Genomic DNA, 18,750 nt, shown 5'->3' with positions numbered 1-18,750 from the left:
TAGCAGCGTTGTTTTCAAGTGAGGAGGAACGCTTACAGTAGCTTGGTTGGTTTTGGTTTAGGTATTTATTTGTTTCTTTACTCACAATGGTGTTTTTGTGTGCTTATCCTGGATGTCTCAACCGAGTGGAAACGTGAGATTACGTCTGTATTATGGCAACGTGAATATGTCACACGAGAGACCGCTTGAACTCCACCCTCTCGTGAAGCTTACTGAAAGCTTTGGATAGTAGTTAAAAAGTACTTAAATATTGACATTTTTCACACCAAAAGTGATCGTATCGCTTTAAAAGACATTAATTGAACTGCTGGAATCGTGTGGATGATGTTTATGCTGACTGTCTGTGATTTTGGAGCTTCAAAAAAGAAATCTCCATCCACTTCCATTTTAAGGACCTACTGAGCTAAGATATTTTCCTATTTTTCTTCAGATGTGTTCTGGTGAAGAAAGAAAGTCATACACACCTGGGATATCATGAGGGTGAGTAAATAATGGGAGAATTTTCATTTTTGGGTGAACTATCCCTTTAAGAGCCCTAGCGCTAAGCGCAGCACTGTGCCATATGTTATAAGTGCAAAGTCAATGGGAATGCCCATGACATTTTTTAATTTTTGTGCAAGCGTGCGCTAAGTCTAGGTACAAGTGGGTTTAGTGCAATTTAATTTGGAGGTTCTTTTCCGGTTATTTCAGCATCTGCGTGCTAGTACATTATATAGTCCATTCCCTGTCAAGCTCCAGCAATCTCATATACCAAATCCAAACATTTTATCCAACTTCTTCTCCAGGAACTAAGTTTGGACTTTGAGCTGAAAACAGACCTGGTTTTAAAAAATAACAAATAGTGCAAACACTCCCACCCATGCCCACATGTGCTTTGCGCTGGCATGAAAACTGCATGCAGAATTAGCGCTTTTGCGAAAATTGGATACAATTTAGTGCACAATCATTGAGTGTAGTGCTGCGCTTTGCGCACTTTCGAAAATAGAGCCCTAAGTGACATTTATTTTAATGAAAGATAGCACAAGCACACTTTTCACAAACAAAAAGAAGTTTAAGTTTTAGATGTGTACGATCTAAACCTGTTGTTACTCTGCTAGGACACCAGTGTGAGCTTGAGGGGAACTGACTTAATACATCCATTAAAAATCACCAGTTGCTTAAAAGTAATTTCAAAAATGGCTCCCAAAAGTTAGTTCTGAGAAAACCTTGTTGCATCACGTGTTTGCAGATGCTACTTGGTTTGATATTTTTATTTCTAATGCAACAGTTTTTTTACATTGTGTGACATTAATCAAATTAATCTCAATTAATCACATATCAGTATTTGCTAAGAAAGGCCCCAAAATAAAGATAAATTAATATATAGTAAACAAAATTATCATAAATTTAATATAATTTATATAATAATACAAAGATATTGTATTATTGTGAATTGATTAGACAATACAAAAAGTGGCTTTAGAAGTTGAGATAATGTCAAAATACTATTTATATCCATATCAGTTTTAACATAAGCCCAGCACTAGTCTACAGTTACAGCAAGTCAATTTGCAATCATTCAGTTTGTCTGAAATAGACTGTTCTTACAGAATGTGTTCTTGCGACTGTCTTTGCTTTGTTTTGTTTATATACACATGTGCCAGACTGACATTTTTGGAGCATCTCGCTGTGGTTTTGTCACATTTCACTGGTTTTCAGCATCTGGCACCATAAATGCTGCCTTGTTAGGGCACTGTGCAAATTAAATGTAGTTTGAAAAATGGGTCACAACACCTCTGCACGTTGCCTCTGCAGCTGGGGCAGTGACTGCTCATGTGTTACATGATCAAGCTTGAATCAAGTACTGTACAAATTTCTCAGTTGACAGGGAAATTCCTTATCACGTAATTACAGAATGAATGGGCATGATTAATTGCGTAATTTTTGTAATGCATAATTTACAGTGCCTTGCAAAAGTATTCAGACCCCTGACCAATTCTCTCATATTACCGAATTACAAATGGTACACTGAAATTTCATTCTGCTTGATATTTTATTTTAAAACACTGAAACTCAAAATCAGTTATTGTAAGGTGACATTGTTTCCTTTGTTGGGAAATATTTTTATGAAAAATTAAAAAAACTGAAATATCTTGCTTGCATAAGTATTCAACCCCTTCACATTAATATTTGGTTGAGCCACCTTTTGCTGCAATAACTGATTTAAGTCTTTTGGGGTACATACAGTATGTACCAGCTTTGCACACAGTGACGAAGTGATTTTGGCCCATTCTTCTCAGCAGATTTGCTCCAGGTTGTTCAGGTTGGTTGGTGACGCTTGTGGACTGCTATTTTCAAATAGTGCCACAGATTCTCTATAGGACTGAGATCAGGACTTTGACTGGGCCACTGTAGGACATTTATCTTTTTGTTCTTGAGCCACTCCAATGTTGCTTTGGCCTTGTGCTTGGGATTATTGTCATGCTGAAAGGTGAATTTCCTCCCAAGTTTCAGTTTTTTAGTGGACTGATGCAGGTTCTCTTGCAGTATTTCCCTAAATTTTGCTCCATCCATTCTTCCTTCAATTCTAACAAGATTCTGGGTCACTCACATGCTTTCTGGCAAACTCCAGACGTGCTTTCAGATAGTACTTTTTGAGTAATGGCTTCTTTCTTGCCACCCTCCCATAGAGGACAGTGTTATGCAGTGCTCGTTGACTGGTGCACCATTACTCCTCTCCCAGCCACTGAAATCTGTAGCTCCTTCAAAGTGATTGTTGGCCTCTCTGTGGCTTCTCTCACAAGTCTCCTTTTTATTAGAGCGCTAAGTTTTGAGGGACAGTCATTTCTTGGCAGTGCCTGGGTGGTGTGGTGCATCTTCCACTTCCTGATTATTGATCCAACTGTGCTCACTGGGATATCCAAACATCTGGATATTATTTTATACCCTTTCCCTAATCTATGCATTTTTATTACTTTATCTCTAACTTCTGTGGAATGCTCTTTGGTCTTCATTTTCCTTCAGATTCACATCCTGACCAATAATCCTTCAACAATGTATTTTTTATCCAGAAAATGTGATTGCAACTTTAGTGATTCACAGGTTGATGCCAATGGTAATGTAACTGTGTCTTCGTTAGGGCAATTTCTTTCATCGGTATAACCTGGCAGCTTCCACAGCACAGGGGTTGAATACTTATGCAAGCAAGATATTTCAGTTTTTATTTTTATTTTATTTTTTATTTCCAAACATAAAACCAATGTCACCTAACAATAATTGATTTTGAGTTCCAGTGTTTTAAAATAAAATATCAAACAGTATGAAATTTCATTGCACCATTTGTAATTCAGTAATATGAGATAATTGGTCAGGGGTCTGAATACTTTTGCAAGGCACTGTAATTAATTGCACTGAATTACTGCCTTAAATTGACAGCCAATTACTTCTTGAAGCCACTGTATTTCCATTGTACATTTATGTGAGACAAAAAGCTTGCCACAAATAATTGCACCATTTTACTTGCAGAAAGAGCCTTATAACTGGAATGGACAGGTGTGTGCGGCTGCATGGACCATGCTGTCCCATCATGCAGTGCAGGCTGACCTCTCCCCTTTGCAGCAGGCCATCATGTGTGTATTAAACATTAAACCTTTAGTGAGATCACTGCACACCAGTGAGACACCACGCAGTTGGCATGTTTATTAACATGAGAATGACAGCATGCAAACAGCAAATGCTTTTAACACCGAGCCCCATCCTGATAATCGCTGCATGTCCCTGCCCACAGTGCGACTGGCACTAGTGTGTAAAACGGATGTTTTTGTGTGTGTTTGCAGCCGTTGGCAGTGTTACAGCAGTCATCACCGCTCTCAGAGGATGAGCTACGCTCTGCTCCTCAGACTGCTGAAAACAGTGGAGGCAGAGTGGGAGGATACTGCCGTGAATGGGGAGCTGGTGGGTTTTAACAACAGCTCGCTGACCCTGAATGTCTGGGCATGTTCATGCACCATAATATAATAACTGAGCTTTGGCTCTAGAGTATAGAGCTCTGCTAAAATACTCTGAAAGGGTTAGTTCACCCAAAAATGAAAATTCGGCATTACACAAATGAGGTAATAACGCAAGCACGCCCAAATATTTAATGCTGAATGCAATTTTCGAGGCCACAATTCTCGATCTTACTGGTTGATTCTGTGTTCTATGGGTGGAGGGTTCAGCAGACTACCATTGTCTAGTATACTTTACTGGGACTGTGTTTTTTTTAAGAATCAGTTCTTGAAAATATCTGACTACACCTCACGCCTTGATATATGGCCAGTTATAGCACTCTTCTCCATAAATTTATCATCATTTGATGAATTACTGCTGCCATGATCAATAACAAATGTACACAAACATCTCTTTTTGATATAAAATTCTATTTATAGCACAGCGTCAGTTGTGGAAGGCAAATAATGCTGAGTTTTGTCAATAAGGTGCAACCAAGAAAAAGCCTAATTTATATGAGTTGAGGTGTGTTTGCACTGAAAAGAATGACAATGACTTAATTTACTGTAAATACTCATTGTGCCGTGATATTTCACTGCATTGTGTACCTGCTTAAAGAAAATTGCTGTTGCTTCATGAATAAGATGCAGGTTTTTGTGCTGTAATACCACACGCTAAACTGACACAACTGTTTAGTGAATTCATCTCTGAATGTCTGGGTGCTTTCACACATTGTAATACATTGACTGAGCATTGACTCAAGTGCTCAGTGCTCTGCTAAAACACTCTTAAGAGGCTGTGGAGTTTTAAACATTGAGGCTCTAGTTTGGAACTAATTCTTTTCATCTGGGTCTAATCTTTAATTATGTGTTTGTGAGTGCAGGAGGGTCTCTTGGCAGAGAGCTTCAGGCTTTACTGTGATTACTGCCTGTATCAAATGAAGAGCATGCGTCAAGTATTCCCCTGCAACAATTCATCTGCCATCATACGCTGTGAGCTTATGCTGAGGTAAACTCATAGCCACATAAAAAAAAAATAATTTAAAAAAACCACACAACACTTGCACCCTACAAAGATTCATGAACTTGTACACATGTAGGAGAGACTGGGGACACTTGTAATGAGAGCAATTGTATCAGACTAAATTTCTTCAATCATAATTATGCTAAAAAGATGACCACATGTCAATCTAAAAAAAAAAGAAAAAAGAAAAAAAGAAGTGCTTTGTTTGGTAAATCTTAATTAACTAGTTTGTTTTAAGTCAAAATCCTATTTAAAATCACTGAATCAAACAGAGTACATCAGGTTATGCCAACAAAACTAATTTTAAGGGTTAGATCAGGTAGAAATAGCTCATTAGGGTAACAACTGCAGGTTGGTATTTTTTACATTGTACACTTTCGGTAAAGTTCTTGCTCTGCCTAAAAAAAGGGAGTGGAATAATTTCACTATGTGATACATTTTCAACAAAAAACTGATTTCGACTTTTTTATGTCCAACATTTTTATCCTGCTGTTTAGAGATTTGATGCCTTTGAAATTCAAAAAAAAATGTATTTCTTGGTTGTTGGTCACAAGTTTATATGAATGACAGATGTACACTCTGTCACTGGTTAGATACAAAATATTATCATGGCTGTGACATCTGGGTCAATAGCAGGGCTGTAACCAGAACATGTAGAGTGGGGGCTTTTTGTTTTCATTGGAGGCACACTTTTTTATGATCTGAGACACACAGATAGACCAAAACAATTCCACACCCAATACAAGACAACCCAGTCACTAGTTATAATCGAAATAGACCAAGTTTATATATATATATATATATATATATTTATAAAAAGTTTAATAACACCAAAACACCACACAAACAAAATAGTCCAGCCTACAACAACTGCGATAAATTACACCACAGCATATTTGCATTTATGTAACATACTTTAATTCTAACATGGATTTCATGCTCAAACATTAAAATAAAGCCATATGTGAACACATTGCTGATTATTAACTTTTATTTATAAGTAATAATAATAAGGGTGTTTATAGTCATCAGTGTTTCATTCTGTGATCCTGCATGTCAAATATGACTAACAAATATTTTGATAAGTTTGCTACATTAAAAGTTTGCACCCAGTAGTCACTGATGCACAAATGCTGATATGTTCTATGTGTCTAAAGTATATAAAGAGAATAAACTAGTCTTAATCAACTCACCCAGAAACCATGATTCAGCTTATAACAACTTAAAATATAAAATATAATCTACATGCACAATAAACAATAGTAAAATTCATTACATCTCTTGACTGTTAAGTTTTTACATGTTTTAATAACAATGTTCTTTAATAAAACTAGCCATAAGCATATTTTCATTACATTTGGTTTGTCATTAATAAAACTTACATTTAGCTGCAAGCTCGTTCAAATCCTCGGTTCACGCATGCTCATAGTATCAGCAGCTCCTCTGTAATCCTTGACAAACTTTGACAGTTATTTGGACTGGCTCATTCGGTTCTTTTTGAGTCAGACGTGACCGAGAGGCTGAATTTTGTTTTTAGGTTCAGTAAACGATCTAGTAACTCGTACGAGCCACCTATAGCCTGTATGAATCCAACTTGTTCATTTCAAACTCGGTCTCAGGCTTCTAGTAGTCTGCATTTAGTGTTGTTTTAGTAAGTTGTTGCTGATACATAAGTTAATGAAATTCTGATTTCTTGATGTCACAAATGTCCATCACATTTAGCTTCTTTAAGTCTAATTTAAAAATACAAACACAACTAGAAAACTAATAAATTATTAATAATTTGTATTGGTAAAATCATCGAGTAAGAATGCCTATTTAATTCTGGATATTTTAAAATTATTTTTAAAATAATTCCAAAATAACAGAATCAAACATCTGTAGGTTTATAAATGTTTATTCGGCTACTGCCATTAACATCTCAACACATTGCAAGTTCCTGGTAATCCTCGGCAAACTTCAACAGTTAGTGGGACCGGCTCATTCGGTTCTTTTTTAGTTGGACAGTTTGACGTGCTGCGTAGCCAGTACAAGTACTTCAGCTCTTCGTCTTGCATCATCAATCTAGAACTATTGTTTGATTCAACACAATTTCGTGAACCGGCTCGACTGGTTACTTTCTGAGAATTGGCTCAAAAGAACGATTCATTCAAGAATTGGACATTACTATTTGCGAAGAAAGGAATGGTTTTCAAATGCTAACTTACTAATTGATCATTTCTTGCATTTAGGGGTGCACTTCCCCCTAATGCCTGTCCTTGGCAACAGACCTGGTCAATAGTAAAACTTGTTATGAAATAGCGATTGCATTTTATGACCGCATTAAAAACAATTTATCTTTAAAATAAATAATGAACAAAGAATCTAGTCGAAGACTGTTTTTGACTCACCAGCTGATTAACATATTTCACTATTTACTTATTTCAGATAATTACAATGTAGGTCCCACAAATGTTTGCTTTAAAAACATATAATTCCTGACAGCTAAAAGAATTTGTATAATTTAAAGGTGAAAACTACACCATATTGCACGGCGCTCTGGATTGCTTAATTCTGATTGTTCAATGGTGCCATCTAGTTGTCTGGTATCTCTGAGTAACAACCGCACATCCGAGGATTAAGACATGTCAAAACGCTCGTACGTGTATTGCGAATCGTCTTTTTTTCTTCTCGGATCACTGTGTGATCTCTACAAGTAAGCTAATAAAATAATTTTATCTCAAATCAATGTTTAATGTCCATTTATTTATTTATTTATTTGGCAAGTAATCATGTAATAAGATTCATAATGAGCAGTCAGTCATTAATTACAAAATGAACACCAACAGAACTCTGCCCCAAACCGTAGGTGCTGTAGTTATGTTATTATAAATTTGAGATGTATAAATATGCAAAATAGAATAATAATAAAAAAAATAATATTTTTAAAGTGTTACAATTTCCCACTGTAACAATCGCCAATATATTACCACATATCACTCTGATTTCTTGAATTTAATTAAATATTAGGATCTTGTCTCTCTCATTGTAAATCTATTAATGCTACAGTTACTTTGGAAACACATAAATGTTCCTTATACCAATAGGTGACAGGTAGATTTGTAGTAGTCTGTGAGTTGTGAAGGAAAGGAAAATAGGAAAAAATTTACAATTACCCCCAGTCTCTCCTACACAGAAACCAACATTTGCACAGTCGATTTCTAGTCAGAGGACCAAAATAGATCCATTTGAATTCAGATATTTCTGTCATCATTGAAGCAGCTGTCTGTGCAGGCTCATGGTGATATGCCCTTTCTGACTCCTCTGGGTAGATCTGTACTGGGTAGCGGGACACGCAAAAATTGATATCCTGTGGGATTTTCCCAGTGTTGCTACTATAATGTAGTACAGTACACTGGCCTCAGAGACACATATACACATACATAGAGCACAATACATGCAGTATCCAGACAGTGTAGTTTAAACTGAATGTTCCTTGGATATTGATCTACTGTGTATGTGTGGTTTAGGAGCATTGGTCACATGCAGTCAATGGCAGCCTTTAGATTGGTGTGTTCAAACCGCAATGAACTACACTTGGAGATAGCAACAGTTATAAAGGTAATCCAGACCAACAATGAAACATATAAAGAGTGATTTTAAACACCTTTAGTTTTTGTATCTGCAGTATACAATATTATATAATGGCTCATACATTATTATTACTCATAATTTTTGGTTTCTTTGCTTGTTCCTGAATTTAGAGAGGCACAGTTGAGTGGTATGAAGGAATAATATCAAACATTAAACCAGATGAAGGGGTAAGTGTTGATTTTATAACAATTGCCAATAAAAAGTGTTTTCAAACATGATTTCATCCATATAGCTACACCATATGCAAGCAGGCAAAACTAAAATGAATACCTAATTTCAATGGCCCTTATACTTTTTTATATTACCCAGCAGGAATTTTAAATGTGGAACAAACAGAACATTTAGTATTGTGTGTGTACATAGGCATTATTTTTTATTGTATTATGGGATATTATATATGAAAAGGCACACTGCTGTGGATAGGGCTCCTGCAGTTTCATTATTTGCCATAATAACTGAACAACAAAGTGTTGGTCTTGTAATGTTTCTGTAGACTCTTGAGGAACAGTTGAGGCGTTTGGTTATGGTGGTAGATGCTGTTTGTGTTGATGTGCAGAGAGGGCAAAATGTCTACAACAAGCTTTATTACAGGTAAATTCTGTAGCACTCTGCTTAAAGGGATAGTTTACACAGAAATGAAAATTCTGTCACCATTTACTCATTGGCCCTCATGTACTGGTTACATTCACCATGCAGTTACACTGAACAGTGACTGGAGCTGTCAAGCTTCAAAAAGGTGAAGAAAAAAAAAAGTATCATAGAAAGCATCATAATATTTGTCCATACGACTTACTGTACATTCCAAGTCTTCAATAGCAATAGCCTTGTGTAATGAATAGACCAAATTTATGTCATTTTTCATTGATAATTTTCCCCTCCAGTGGATTGTTAACTGCTGCAACTGGATTATTGAGTCAGTGATTTGAACTTGAGAACTGAATCATTTTGATCATTCAGACCAGTTTTGAGAACTGGATCAACCATTTCATTGAAAAGATCCAACTCAAAAGAATGATTCTTTCACAAATCGGACATTGCTTTTCTCATGAACCCTCATGAATATGCCAAGAAGAGCTAGAGCAGAAGTCATGATTTTCAGTTAATAACAACTTTAAATTCCAGTCTGTTCCTCACACAAAGCTATCTTATGGCTTCAGAAGATTTGGAATACATTTGTATGTACCAGCAGTTGTATGGACCACTTCTGCATTCCACAGAAGAAAGTCTTATGAGTTTGGAAGATGAAGGCGAGAAATAATTACAGAATTTTCATTTTTGGGTGAACAGATTAATTTTAGAAATTAAATGAAGCATTTAAAGGAATATATGGGTTCAATACAAGGTAAACTTAATCAGCAGCATTTGTGGCATAATGTTGATTACCACAAAAATTCATTTTGACTTGTCCCTCCTTTTCTTATAACAAAAAGCAAAAATCGAGGTTACAGTGAGGCACTTACAATGGAAGTGAATGTGGCCAATTTTTGGAGGGTTTAAAGTAGAAATGTGAAGCTTATAATTTTATTAAAGCACTTACATTAATTCATCTGTTAAAACTCATGTATTATTTGAGCTGTAAAGTTATTTAAATCTTAAATTCTCCAGGATAACAGGGTTTATGGCATTACGCCATGGCAACAAAGTTGTAAATTTGATACAATTTTACACAGAAAAGGTTAATATGCAATTTTACCACACTAAAGTCATGTTAACATGCATATTGTTTATGTCTTGTGGCTATACTTTTGAAAAAGTTAGTATTTTAGCGATTACGCATTGACCCCATTCACTTCCATGTAAGTGCCTCACTGTTACCCACATTTTAGCTTTTTTTAAAGAAAAGTAGGGATAAGTGGAAATACATTTATAAAACATTATGCCACAAATGTGGTCAGCTGAGCTTAACTTGTATTGAACATGTAGTATTATTTAAAACAAAACACAGAAAATACATTGTTTTGTGTCTTCTCTTTCAGCTCTGTGAAGGTTGACTTCTTCAGTATCTCCTACCGGCAGTTAGAGAAACTTGTAAGTATGAGAGCGCCCCTGGGAACACTTACAGATCTCCGTTAAAAATAGTTCCTGCTTAGATAAACAGGAGTTGAGCAACAGTGAGGGAACTTGAATTTTCTGCTATGTCTCCAGGTGGCAGATGACGTGAGTGTTGCGATGGAGCGAGTATGTGGGAACCTGGAGCAGGAGAGTTCTCGGCTCACCCAAACGATGGGAGAGACCCTGTTTGAGCTCTACATGTCTCTTAAGACTCTCAAACGCTTCAGGGAATTCCTGCCACTCAAGTGAGTCATTGGGGTCCTCGTGATCCATCTGTGAGGGTCGACAGCTAAGAGTGCTAATTCATGGAAAGAGTAGTTCTCTTAGTCAGAGGATGACTGTACATGCGGGTTGATAGATAAATTATTTAAGGTCATAATTGGCTTTTGTACTCTTAATGAGTACAGTATTGGTCAGTAATGGTGATTTGGATTCGGTCATGTCTTTTCAGAGATACTAAGACGTTGGCTCTAGCTGGATTTCACAACTGGTTCAAAACCTCTATTCACAAATGGTTGCAGATTGTACATGAAAGGTCCACTGACAGGATCCGTAAAGCAGTGGAGATGGATCAGGTAAGCTGACAGCCAAACAAAGGATAAATAATTATGACAATGGCAACAACTGGCCAACCAAATTAGGATTTTCAATGGTGATGTCAGTATCTAGAGAGCAGGGTGGCTGATGGCCATTATTAAGCCTTTATAATCATTATGATAGTGCCATTATGAATTATTTTGATAGGGTTTGGGGTTTTTCAGAATTTTCCATCTAAATGGCATTATGTAGAGAGCAGGGTGGCCAAAGGCTGATATAAAGCCATCATACCATGGGTTGGTAACCTCTTGCACACATGTCACCATTGGATTTACTGTTTATGCATTAGATTTATAATGGATTTTTTTATCTTCAACAAAGTCACAATAATGAACAGAGTCTGCTTAAACAAATACAACATAAACAATTATACATTTTAATGTCTTTATTGAGCGCAATGTATAATTTTTTATTTTTTTATTTTTTTATTGAACACCCGCAATTCTTAGATGATTCATTTGATCATTTACACAGTGTACTTTGGCTTATGATGCTTTTGCAAAACACATCTAATTCAACTCATCAACTCTTTAGTAGGGACTACATGAAATGAAGTTGCAGTGTCAGATAAGGAAAACTGAATCTGCGTCTGATACAAAATGCACATTGTTGGAGGCATTAATATTCAGAAAAAGGCACTTAAAAATGCAATAGATCCTTTCATATTACCCTCCTCAAGTGAGAAAAATTTACAGTTTACCTACCAACAGTAAGAGTTTGTAATTTATGTCTAAAGCATAGCATATGGTCTATTTTAAGTGTTTGTCTACTATGAATGTTTGAATGGTACAGTTGGAGCCGATCCAGAGTCAGACTAAACACAGCTCCTCGGCGGTGGATGTTACAACATGTTTCAGCCAGGTTCGGGAGTTCTGGGTCCAGCTGGCATGGCCTGATTCAGCGGGAGCCTTCATTTTCATCACATGCTTGACGGATGTGAGCACAACTGAACTATCTAAGCTCCACTTTCATCAGCACACCATTTATGCTTGCACAGCTGGAGAGCTAAAGTCCAAAAATACTGCAAATAAAAAGCATGTTAGTAATGGAAAGGAGAATTGATGGTTTCATCCACATAACGCAATTCTTTCTTGGTGTGTGGCAGAATTTCTGCAGTGAGGCAATGTGTTATGCTGAGCTGATCAAGCACAAGATTGAGAGGGGCCAGCTAGGACAAGACCACAAGAGCTTCATTGTGCAGGTACAGCCTCTGGGTGATGGGGGTTTGGCTTTTATTATGAGTGAAGTAAATGTCAGCGATGAGTGTTTCTCCCTGACAACACTGACGTCTCAGCGGTGCACCTGTGTCACAGTGTTACTGGCCTCATTAGCGCCCCCCCTTTTTATTTTTACACTACAGTATGTGCATGCTATCACCCTCTCTCCACCTCATTTAGAGTATTTAGTGCAGAACTATCTGTTATGTTTACACAATCACTGCTTCTGATTACCTTATATGCATTTAGAATGTTATGTTTTCATCTGTGGGTCGAGGTGCAAGCTTTCTATGTACAGTGGAGACACAGGTTAGCCTTTGAGGCGCTGTTTCTAATGCTGCGTTCCGTTCAAAGTCAGATGTGGGATATTCCTACTTGAAATCCCTGACCTCCGACCATAAAGGCATTCCAATGCCTGATGCTAGGAAAATGATGGCAGAGTAAAAACTGCAGTGCTACCGTGACGCATGACCTTACCAAAGAGCTTACGTCATCCCTCTAATGAGTGCACGATGTATGGAAGCGAACATTTGTAGTTAAAAATATATAAGTATTGTTTTGTATCTCAAAATATTCAATCATTTGCGTTCAGAAGAATTTTATTTGTCGACTGGAGTCCTGTGGATTATTTTGATGCACCCTAAATATGCATTTTGGACCGTCAAAAAATGGAGTACATTCACTGGCATTATTTAGAGGAGGAGGCCTGAAATGAAATCCTAAAAGTCTTAAATTCTGTTTTGATGAAGAAAGAAACTCAGGTACATCTTGGATGGCCTGAGGGTGAGTAAATTATAAGCAAATTTTCATTTTTGGGTGAACTATTCCTTTAATTAATCAAATTAATTACATTTAATCTCATATCAATATTTACTGTGAAAGGCCCCCAAATAATGGTAATTCAGAATATGATCTGCCTGGTCCTTGGTTTGACGAGACATGTTGCCTGTACTGCCCCCTACTGCATCATGGTTGTACATCAAGCTTGCATTGGAACATTCCTTATTATGGAATTTACATATTATGGAACGTACAAGTCAGGGGTTCATTTCTTTGACAGATAATTTTTCATATAAATCGACAGCCCTAGTAATGATAACTACAGAGCACATTTTACTCATAAATTGAAGATTTTCTCAAATCGAAAATTTGAAATTCCATAGGAACCCCATGGTTCAATAATGCTATATTTTTCTGGGATTTAGGACTACAAACTGAACAGCTCTATTGCTGAGCGCACAATAAGGAGGTGAAAGCTGGAGATGTATCTACATATCAGACACAGTGTGTCTTACCTTGTTAGCGCCCCCCTGTTCATTTTTGCATTATATTTCTCTCTCCCTCTGCCCCATTTAGACCTTATTTTCTGTCTTCTTTTCTTCCCACTTTTTTACCTCTCCTTTCCTCATTTCCAATCTCCCCTCCTCTTCTTTCCCGGGCTCCTGCTTTTGCACAGGTTTGCATTGCTCTTAATAGCACAGAGCATGTGCGTGTTTACCTGGGGGGTCTGCCACGGGAGCTGGACTGGCGGGGGGTCCAACAGGCCATGGAGGAGTCGTGCGGTTTGGAAGGGAAGGAGCAGGTCAACAATTCTTTGAATGGGCAGCTCTACAATGCTGACATCGACCTGCAGAGGGAGGCTAACCGCCTAATCACACACCTTACTGATAAGGTAATGGCAAACACATTATCAAGAGCAAAGCTTAACTGCTAATAGAGCATATTATATCAACAGCTTCAGTACAGTCATAAGTATAGTACTGTGAGATGCAATGTGCAAGACACATGCACTGCACAAGAATGTGTGATATGCTAACGCTGTTATCTGTCACTTCAGGCACAATGTGGTTTAACCATAGAACAAGGTCTGGATCAACATTCTTGGTTGATAGGAAAATTTATATGAGACCAACAAAGCATAGCTCTAACCCTAAACCTAGCCTTACCTAGGTTCAGCTTTTAAAGAGCCCATATTATGCTAATTTACAGGTTTTATTTTAGGGGTCTACTAGAATAGGTTTACATGCTTTAATGTTCAAAAAACATATTATTTTTCTCATAGTGTACACTGCTGCAGCACCTCTTTTCACCCTCTGTCTGAAATGCTCTGTTGTATCTCCTGTCTCTTTAAAGCCCCCTTTCCGAAAAGCCTAGTCTGCTCTGATTGGTCAGCTGGCCTAGTCTGTTGTGATTGGTCAACCACGTAGAGCGTGTGTTGGAAATGTAACGCCCCTTACCATAACCTAGTTTCAGCTCCCGAGTCTTCCTGAGCAGCTGTAAACACTACTGTAACTATGGTAACAGTGGCGTCAGTTTTTGCTGTACCAGCTCTAGCCCGAGTTCGATAATGAAAGTTTGGAAGAACAAGCTGATCGACCCGAACCACCTTCGCAAGCACAACTTGAGCAGGACATTTCACAGTGGTAAGTTATAATTTTGTAGCTTTCTTACAAGTACACTGTTGATTATTGTGAACCTAACAAAGCTTCAAGTAAAAGACACATAGTGCATCTAAATTAGTCATCTTTTGCTGGAATGGGTGTAGCCAAACTTTTGTTGCCCGAGATATGAACGGAGAACAGAGGCTTACTCCCGGTTAGTGAGCAAGTTCGCCGTGGCTACTGTGGATAGCGGCCGTAACATTACAGCTTGTTATTATATAATTATATAAGACTCTTGAGATCGACCATTTTGTTACACAGTTTTAGGTAAAAGCCGGCCCACAGCTGAATAGTAAACCCTTACCAAAACAATAACATTACATAGCAAGTTAGCCGAGCACTGCCGTGGATTGCAGAAGTAAAATGACCATTTGTAAAAATAAATCCATTTCCACACTTGATCACTATTCATGATAGTAAGAACAACAAACAATCTGCATAATTCTATAAAATTTTAGGTAAAAGTGGGCCCGCAGATGATTAGCAAAACTTCTTCAACACAATAACATTAGCTATCAGGTTAGCAGAGGCCTACAGCTGTGCACTGGTTGTACACCGTAGCTACAACACAAAACTCCGCATTTGAACTCTCGGTAACAGATTAATCCACAAATAATCAAACATACTAACAGGTTGTGTTCCTGAAGCACCAGATTGTCCCAAACAAAGTGGCAACTGCACCATCTTTCAGGGGTAACCGACTTGAAAATACAGCATTGATTGTGGTTGTACTGCTGAGGAATAGTGGTAAAAATAAATGTGAAATTCTGTTGTGCGCTAAGTTCAGGAGCGGGTTTGGTTATTAGCAATAATTAATAATTATCAAAGATAAATATTAATTATTAAAATCAATAGAACATTGATTAGAATCAATGTTAGCTTTTTAATCCTTTAAATCAACAATCATCAAAGATAATAATCAATTGTCAAATTCAATAGAATATTAATTATTAACAAAGATAATCATTAATTATTCAAATCAATGGAACATTGATTAGAATTAACAATAGCTTATTGATCCTTCAAATTCAACAATCATCAAAGATAAATATCAATTATCAAAATCAATAGAATATTAATAAGGATTAATATCGCCGGGGCATCACCCTGGAATCAGGGACTAATAACCAGACAGTATAACAGTCTCAATATTAGATTGTTCTCTTAGGAAAATCGACTTCCGGAGAACATCGACATTCAAAGGCAAACGTCATGGTTACTTGTGTAACCTCCGTTCCCTGATGGAGGGAATGAGTCGTTGTGTCGATGTAGTGACACTAGGGGTAACTCTTGGGAGCCTGAGACACCTCTGGTCTTTGATAAAAGACCAATGAAAATTGGTGAGTGGTATTTGCATGCCACTCCCCTGGCCATATGGGTAAAAAAGGAGCTGGTATGCAACCACTCATTCAGGTTTTATGCTGAGGAGCCGATATAAGGTCCGGCCATTTCAGCGGGTAAATCAGCATTGTGGCAGGAGGGACACAACGTCTCGTTCCCTCCATCAGGGAACGGAGGTTACACAAGTAACCATGACGTTCCCTATCTGTCACTCACTCGACGTTGTGTCGATGTAGTGACACTAGGGGTCCCTATACGAAACGCCACAGTTGGCTGAACTGTATTACGTGAACTGGTGGTGTGTGGGAGACAGCCTCCCTTCCAACCTCTCCTGCAGGAAGGAAAGCACTGATCCGACTGCGCATCTCTGGGGGTCTTCCCGTCGGGAAGAACACCACTTATTGAACAGACGCCACTTAAAGGCATACAGGGACCTCATAGAGGGGGCCCTAGCCTGAGTGATCGTGTCTACCACCACAGGTGGTAGACCGCTTAGGTCTTCCGCATCCCGTCCAGGGGCCAGACATGGAGATTCCAGAGGTCTGGTCGCGGGTGCCAGAGGGTGCCCCGTCCCTGAGAAAGAAGGTCATTCCTCAGGGGAATTTGCTGGGGGGGGGGGCTGTCACGAGGAGTGTGAGGTCTGAGAACCACGTCTGGGTGGGCCAGTAGGGTGCTACCAGGACAACCTGCTCCTCGTCCTCCCTGACCTTGCACAGGTCTGTGCAAGTAGGCTCACTGGGGGAAACGAATATTTGTGCATGCCAGGGGGCCATCTGTGTGCCAGCGCGTCTATGCCAAGGGGAGCCTCGGTGAGGGCGTACCAGAGCGGGCAGTGGGAGGATTCTTGGGAGGCGAACAGGTCCACCTGTGCCCGTCCGAATCAACTCCAAATCAGCTGGACCACCTGAGGGTGGAGTCTCCATTCTCCCCTGAGGGTAACCTGCCATGACAGCGCGTCCGCTGTAGTGTTGAGGTTGCCCGGGATGTGATTGGCTCTCAGCGACTTGAAGTGCTGCTGACTCCAGAGGAGGAGACGGTGGGTGAGTTGTGACATACAATGAGAGCACAGACTGCCTTGGTGGTTGACATATGCTACCGTTGCTGTGTTGTCTGTCCGAACTAACACGTGCTTGCCCTGGATCAATGGCCGAAACCTCAGCAGGGCGAGCAGAATTGCCAGCAACTCGAGGGAGTTGATGTGCCAATGCAGTCGCGGGCCCGTCCACAGGCCGGCAGCTGCGTGCCCATTGCAAACAGCGCCCCAGCCTGTTTTGGAGGCATCTGTCGTGACCACGACGCACCTGGAGACCAGTTCTACAGGAACACCTGCCCGTAGAAACGAGAGGTCGGTCCAAGGGCTGAAAAGATGGTGACAGACCGGCGTGATGACCACGCGATGTGTCCCATGGCACCATGCCCATCTCGGGACTCGAGTCTGAAGCCAGTGCTGATATGCATCAACCCAAGCGGGGTAGCTACCACCGAGGATGCCATATGACCCAGGAGCCTCTGAAAAAGTTTCAGTGGAACCGCTATTTTCTGTTTGAACACCTTCAAACAGGCCAGCACTGACTGGGCGCGCTCATTCGTAAGGCGTGCCATCAAAGAGACTGAGTCCAGTTCAAAACCGAGAAAAGAGATGCTCTGAACCGGGAGGAGCTTGCTCTTTTCCCAGTTAACTCGAAGCCCTAGTCAGCTGAGGTGTGAGAGCACCAAGTCCCTGTGTGCGCACAACATGTCTCGAGAGTGAGCTAGGATTAGCCAGTCATCGAGATAGTTGAGAATGCGAATGCCCACCTCCCTTAATGGGGCAAGGGCAGCCTCTGCGACCTTCGTGAAGACGCGAGGAGACAGGGACAGGCCGAAAGGGAGGACTTTGTACTGATACGCCTGACCCTCGAATGCAAACCGCAGGAAGGGTCTGTGTCGAGGAAGGATCGAGACGTGGAAGTACGCATCCTTCAGGTCTACCGCTGCGAACCAATCTTGATGCCAGACGCTCTCCAGAATGCGTTTTTGCGTCAGCATCTTGAACGGGAGTCTGTGTAAGGCCTGGTTCAGTACTCGCAGGTCCAAGATTGGCCGCAATCCACCGCCTTTTTTCGGTACGATGAAGTAGGGGCTGTAAAACCCCTTCTTCATCTCGGCTGGAGGGACAGGTTCTATCACGCCCTTCCGTAGGAGGGTAGCGATCTCCGCGCGCAAGGTAGCAGCGTTTTCATTCTTGACCAAGTTGAAGTGAATACCGCTGAACCTGGGCAGGCGCCTGGTGAACTGAATTGGGTAGCTGAGTTGGACAGTCCGGATCAGCCATCGTGACGGATTGGAAAACGCAAGCCACGCATCCAAGTTCCGCACAAGGGGGACCAAGGGGACAACGTCGTCGGACGTACCGGCAGGTTGGGCCTCGCGGCGGGGCAGAGCTTGAGGTGCCACACCACATTGTGCTGAGTCTAGGGACATCGAAGCACTTACCTGGC

The 18,750-nt window shown here is 39.7% G+C and overlaps 1 protein-coding gene across 1 annotated transcript in view; it reads left to right on the top strand.

Annotated features, from left to right (window-relative positions):
* Positions 1-18,750, top strand: part of baiap3 (BAI1 associated protein 3) — a 100,345-nt gene that overhangs the window by 55,402 nt on the left and 26,193 nt on the right. Inside the window, exons 14-25 of the mRNA XM_051713665.1 lie at positions 3,505-3,608; positions 3,816-3,933; positions 4,850-4,974; positions 8,499-8,589; positions 8,733-8,789; positions 9,116-9,213; positions 10,599-10,650; positions 10,768-10,919; positions 11,126-11,249; positions 12,064-12,207; positions 12,377-12,472; positions 13,945-14,160. Coding sequence (XP_051569625.1) covers positions 3,505-3,608; positions 3,816-3,933; positions 4,850-4,974; positions 8,499-8,589; positions 8,733-8,789; positions 9,116-9,213; positions 10,599-10,650; positions 10,768-10,919; positions 11,126-11,249; positions 12,064-12,207; positions 12,377-12,472; positions 13,945-14,160 — 1,377 coding nt within the window. The remainder of the gene's footprint in view (positions 1-3,504; positions 3,609-3,815; positions 3,934-4,849; positions 4,975-8,498; positions 8,590-8,732; positions 8,790-9,115; positions 9,214-10,598; positions 10,651-10,767; positions 10,920-11,125; positions 11,250-12,063; positions 12,208-12,376; positions 12,473-13,944; positions 14,161-18,750) is intronic.

Source organism: Myxocyprinus asiaticus, chromosome 13, assembly GCF_019703515.2.
Source record: "Myxocyprinus asiaticus isolate MX2 ecotype Aquarium Trade chromosome 13, UBuf_Myxa_2, whole genome shotgun sequence".
In the NCBI taxonomy this organism is placed as follows: Eukaryota; Metazoa; Chordata; class Actinopteri; order Cypriniformes; family Catostomidae; genus Myxocyprinus; species Myxocyprinus asiaticus.
The sequence above is the reverse complement of the archived record's forward strand: the minus strand, read 5'-3'. Positions and strand labels throughout refer to the sequence as shown.